The sequence below is a fragment of the Mus pahari genome, chromosome 1 (genome assembly GCF_900095145.1).
Source record: "Mus pahari chromosome 1, PAHARI_EIJ_v1.1, whole genome shotgun sequence".
NCBI classification, from domain to species: domain Eukaryota; kingdom Metazoa; phylum Chordata; class Mammalia; order Rodentia; family Muridae; genus Mus; species Mus pahari.
Genome location: NC_034590.1, coordinates 157,368,833 through 157,374,086, shown reverse-complemented (window position 1 = coordinate 157,374,086; position 5,254 = coordinate 157,368,833). Strand labels below are relative to the sequence as shown.

The following is a 5,254-nucleotide window of genomic DNA, read 5'->3' as shown; positions in this document are numbered from 1 at the left end:
AAATCCGCCTGCCTCTGCCTCCCAAGTGCTGGGATTAAAGGCGCGCGCTTGTTTTATTTTTCATTATGGGGGAGAGGGGTATTAGCCTAAGTGCAAACAAGTACAGGTACCCGCAGAGGCCAGAAGAGGGAGTTGTTTCCCTGGGAACTGGAGTGACCAGAGGTTCTAAGTAGCCTGATAGGCTGGGAACCAAACTGAGGTCCTCACACTCTTACTCCTAGGCCAGCTCCCAGCCCCAGCCCCAGTCCCAGTCTCTTAATTAATAAGATGGGAGCTAGATTTTCAAGGGGTGAGAGGTGATCCTTAGAGTAGCCCCCTCCTCTAGTTTACCACTGTCTGGTAACCAGGGCAGAGACTCCAGAAGACCAGCCCTTTTCTATACGGTCTAGCAGGCGTCCAGGGAAGCCCCCAAGGAGCTCAGGAGAGCTGTGCCGTTCTCTCTGCTAGGTTGTTCCTCAAAGTCATTCAAGCTGTACTCGCCGAAGGAGCCTCCGAACGGCAACGCCTTCCCTCCCTTCCATCCCGGCACCATGCTGGATCGGGATGTGGGGTGAGTTCTTCCCTTCTTCCTGATCCTTATTGGATGGGAAACTGCCTGGAGAGGGACAGGGATGTCCTGGCCTTCTGCGGTAATTTCTCTTCCACTGTGATTCTCATACTCTCTTCCCTCACACAGCCCAACCCCCATGTACCCACCGACATACCTGGAGCCTGGGATAGGGTAAGTGGAGCACAGCCAGCCAGGAAGCGCTTCCTCTGCATGCGCCTGAGCAGAGAGGGGAGGAGCAGGACGGCTCAGCCACTGACTGACCTCAGGTCCTTCCCTCCCCAGGAGGCACACGCCATATGGTAACCAAACCGACTATAGAATATTTGAGCTTAACAAACGGCTACAGAACTGGACAGAGGTATGGCAGAGGAAGTAAGAGACTTGGGGAGTGGGGTCCAGATGAGCACCCCTCTGGGATACCTTATCACACACGTGCTCATCTCTGGGTTCTCAGGAGTGTGACAATCTCTGGTGGGATGCCTTCACGACTGAGTTCTTTGAGGATGACGCCATGCTGACCATCACTTTCTGCCTGGAGGATGGACCAAAGAGATATAGTGAGTGCCCTCTGTGGGAGGCAGTGGTCCACGTGAGTCTAGAAGTGTTAAGGGGGTCTGTCTTGGTCCTTTTTCTCTTCCACTGTGAGACTTATCTCTGTCCTGAAAACTTTGTCCCGTCTCTATAGCCATTGGCCGGACCCTGATTCCACGCTACTTCCGAAGCATCTTTGAGGGGGGTGCTACGGAGCTGTATTACGTGCTTAAGCATCCTAAGGAGGCGTTCCACAGCAACTTCGTGTCCCTCGACTGTGACCAGGGCAGCATGGTGACCCAGCACGGCAAACCCATGTTTACCCAGGTCAGCAAGCCAGCAGGATATGGAACCCCAAGGGCACCTGGATTCGATTTCCTCTTTCCCAACATGTGTTCCAGCCATTTCCCCAAGGAAGCATGGCATAGTGGGAAGCGGCCAGATGAGAAGGGAGGGCAGGCAGAGCCGCCAGCAGATACTTGTTTGGTGTATTCATGTCAGTTTTCTGGGCCCCGAGGTATACGGTGAACGAGAGCTGCCCTCATAGAGCTTGTAGCAGATGGGGTTTTTCTCTGGCTACTTGGGAACAGGACGAGGATCTGTTAAGCTTTCCTATGGTGTGTAAGTATATGTGAGTGTGTAAAGGCCAGGTGTGACAGGTGTACGGGGCGGGGGCATGCTGCGACAGTTATGCACCCAGATACTTGCACAGGTAGCAGAAGTGTATGCAGGGGGAGAGCTGTGACAGGCACATTTGTTGTGTGTGTGGGAAAGAGGGCAGGGATATGACAGACCTATCCCCAGGTGTGTGTGGAAGGCCGGTTGTACCTGGAGTTCATGTTTGACGACATGATGCGGATAAAGACGTGGCACTTCAGTATCCGGCAGCACAGAGAGCTCATCCCCAGAAGTATCCTGGCCATGCATGTGAGTCGTGGGCAGGGCCTGAGATCGGGAGAGGCTGGCAGCAGCGGGCTTGAGTGGCTGTGCTGTGCTTAGAGATGGGTTTGATGGTAGCCCTTTTGCTCAGAGGCCCTGATGCCAGTGCTCTTCCTCCTTCTCTAGGCCCAGGACCCCCAGATGCTGGATCAGCTCTCCAAAAACATTACCCGGTGTGGGCTGTCCAATTCCACTCTCAACTACCTCCGAGTAAGTCCCTGATGACCTCAGTGTTTGTCCTAGCCCCTCTTACCTGAGCTCCAGGTCTCTCCCTCACAGTCTGATCCTCCTTCTGGTCTACCCCCAGCTCTGCGTGATACTCGAGCCCATGCAGGAACTCATGTCCCGCCACAAGACCTACAGCCTCAGCCCCCGAGACTGCCTCAAGACCTGCCTCTTCCAGAAGTGGCAGCGAATGGTAGCGCCTCCTGGTGAGTGCCTTTCCCCCACCCTCAACAGGCTCTTAACAGGATACCTGAGGCTGTAGCTTTTATCTCCTCCTGACATGAAGTTCCCTCCGCTCCTTTCTTACTCCTGGGACTACAAGACTTGAGAACAGGGTAAAGGCAGGCATCTGAGGAGTGGGGATGGAGAACAGGGGTCCAGGACCCTCTCCCACCTGAGTCTTCTCTCTCTGGCACAGCGGAACCTGCACGACAGCAGCCCAGCAAACGGAGGAAACGGAAGATGTCAGGGGGTAGCACCATGAGCTCGGGGGGTGGCAACACCAACAACAGCAACAGCAAGAAGAAGAGCCCAGCCAGCACCTTCGCTCTCTCCAGCCAGGTACCTGTAAGCATCTCGGCTTTCTTCTCTTCCGGGCTGCCCCACTGCTCACCCCTGACCCCTGTCTGAGCCTGAGCTCACTAGCAGGCATAGAAGCAAAGACAGTTTTCCTCCTGTCCTCTAGAGCCAGCATGATTTGACTCCTTCCACTGATGAGAGAATCTTTGCCAAGCACATGCTTGCATGGCTGTGATCACTCACATAAGCTCAGCCATGGGTACACAGAGCATGGGACAGAATCAGCTGTGAGAATGAACATAAGACGTTCAGAGCAGATTCTGTGTGGCAGACATATACCATCAGAACACACACACTGATAGAAGGCTGTGCAGAATTGGGTGTTGTTGCATATGTAGAATACATGCACATTTGTACACAAACACAGTCAGCTCCTTCATTTTTGATCTGTTCACTCTTACATATATGAACAGAAATTTAAGGGTCCCCTAAAATCTGAGGGAGATGCATTAGGGAGCTAGGGGAGTGAAAGGATATTTCTTTCCAGAAGCCAATGGGTAGGGGCTAAAGGCTTTGACGCTCTGGAGTCCTTTTGTGGGAAGGAATCCAGGAGCTGAGGGTGTCAGGAGTTGGGATTTTAAACTTGGGTGTGAAGAGGGGGCGGGGTGTTGAGCTTCTAGCCGGGGTATGGGGGCTCTGGGGATATCTGCTGCCCTGGGTCGGGCGAGCCCCTGCCCCGATTATGTTTGGGGACCTCCGCCACTCTCAGGATGTGATGGTGGTGGGGGAGCCCACCCTGATGGGCGGGGAGTTCGGGGACGAGGACGAGAGGCTCATCACTCGGCTGGAGAACACCCAGTTTGACGCGGCCAACGGCATTGACGACGAGGACAGCTTTAACAACTCCCCTGCACTGGGCGCCAACAGCCCCTGGAACAGCAAGCCCCCATCCAGCCAAGAAAGCAAATCGGAGAATCCCACGTCACAGGCTTCCCAGTAAAGGCCCTCCACGGCTGGCCACCCAGCGCTCTGCCTGCCTACCCCTCACAGCTCCAGGGAGCAGAAGATGGAATGAAGAGACTGGGCGTCTGAAATGGGCAACCTCCATCCACCCACTTCAGGGAGGGACTGGACTCGCTGGGGGCAGGTGCCAAGATTTGCCCCCCAGTTGCCCTGGGCTGGGCCTGGCCCCTGCAGAGCCTTTTGGGGGAAGGGGGTACTCATGTGGATGCCTGTGTGGACCCTGGGCCTCTGAGAATTGTCCCGACCCTCCTCTCCCCCGGGCATTTGCCCTCGTTCTTACCCCAGGTTCTGGGTGCCCCATCTTCCTGATTTATCCCTTGGATCCTGGGTTTATACCTACAGCCCTTAGGGGCTAAATGTTGGGGCTGTGGTTGAACACCCTTCCCCTAGGTGGCTGTCAACAGAGGGTAAAATTCTGGGCTCCTCCCTTTTGCCACTTACCCAGCTCCAAGTTTTTAAAAAAAATAATATTATTAAAAATGTAAATTTAAAAAACAGTCACTCATGTTCCCCTATTCCCCTGTTGAAAATCTAGCTTCCTCCCTCCTGACAGACGGAGGGCCTAGGGCCCCGGGTGGGGGTGAGCATTGGGCAGCGGAGTACACATAGGGTTTTATACAGTTTGAGCCGCGCTTCACACCAAGGAGTCTGCGCCCGCTGTCTCTCTTCTCTTTCCCTCTGGGTGATGAGTTTGGAGCAGCATGTCATTGGTTGGGGGTGGGATCTTTGGTGACCACATCTTTTGACAACCCCCTGTTGTCTGTCTCCCCAGCCTCCAGGGCTCTGGCTTGGCCTCCTGGTCCTGGGAGTCCCTTTAGCCCCACCCCTCCACAGTGTGTATTTTTACAGTCCTCTACTAGAGCAGCTGTTTAGGATGGGTGGGGAGGCTCCCTCCCTTGGGAGCAGGGAGCACAGGGAAGGGAGCTGCTTTGTCTGTCTCTGTGTTTCTTGTCTCAGTGTCAGGACTAGGGTGAGAGGACCTTGTCCCCTCCACTCCAGAACTCCTCTCTCCCAGCCTTTCAAACTGCGTCCAGTCCTAACCTCTCTGACTGAGGGCAAGGAGCCACTTCGGCCATCCAGCTTAAGCCCTTCAGGGAGAGAAAGGCCTCTATCTCCCCCCACCCCCAGCTGAAGCAGACAGTCCTCTCCCCATGTCTCCTCAGATGGAGGAGCGGAGCCAGTTCGTAGTTGGAGCCTGTGAAGGCTCAGGGTGAGGAGAGGGCAAGAGCAGGGTTCTCGGCCTCATGGCTCTGCTGCTTCTTCCTGTGGGCAGTCCCAGGGTGTGTGGGTGCCTCCTCTCCCCCACCCCGTTCTCCCTTTTGGATTATGGGGTCCCTTGGGCTCTGCATCCTCTGTGCCAGCCATTTTTGGGAAGATGCTCTCAGGAGCCAAAGGAAAGGACGAGGTGAAGTTGGATGTCCCATCACCGCTGTAATGATTTTTTTCCCCCTTTTTTTTCCTTTTTTT

General features: G+C 54.8%; 1 protein-coding gene across 3 annotated transcripts in view; it reads left to right on the top strand.

Moving 5' to 3' along the window:
* The window catches only part of Ldb1 (LIM domain binding 1), a 14,000-nt gene extending 8,771 nt beyond the window's left edge, over nucleotides 1–5,229 (top strand). For 2 of the 3 annotated variants that reach the window (XM_021194864.2, XM_029538213.1), the window contains exons 2-11: nucleotides 448–550; nucleotides 677–721; nucleotides 833–908; nucleotides 1,005–1,107; nucleotides 1,236–1,408; nucleotides 1,886–2,008; nucleotides 2,147–2,230; nucleotides 2,328–2,451; nucleotides 2,664–2,812; nucleotides 3,534–5,229. In XM_021194864.2, coding sequence (XP_021050523.1) covers nucleotides 448–550; nucleotides 677–721; nucleotides 833–908; nucleotides 1,005–1,107; nucleotides 1,236–1,408; nucleotides 1,886–2,008; nucleotides 2,147–2,230; nucleotides 2,328–2,451; nucleotides 2,664–2,812; nucleotides 3,534–3,764 — 1,211 coding nt within the window. In that variant the 3' untranslated portion in view covers nucleotides 3,765–5,229. The remainder of the gene's footprint in view (nucleotides 1–447; nucleotides 551–676; nucleotides 722–832; nucleotides 909–1,004; nucleotides 1,108–1,235; nucleotides 1,409–1,885; nucleotides 2,009–2,146; nucleotides 2,231–2,327; nucleotides 2,452–2,663; nucleotides 2,813–3,533) is intronic. The other variant, XM_021194871.2, reaches the window with a different exon arrangement.
* The last annotated feature ends 25 nt before the right edge of the window (nucleotides 5,230–5,254 follow it).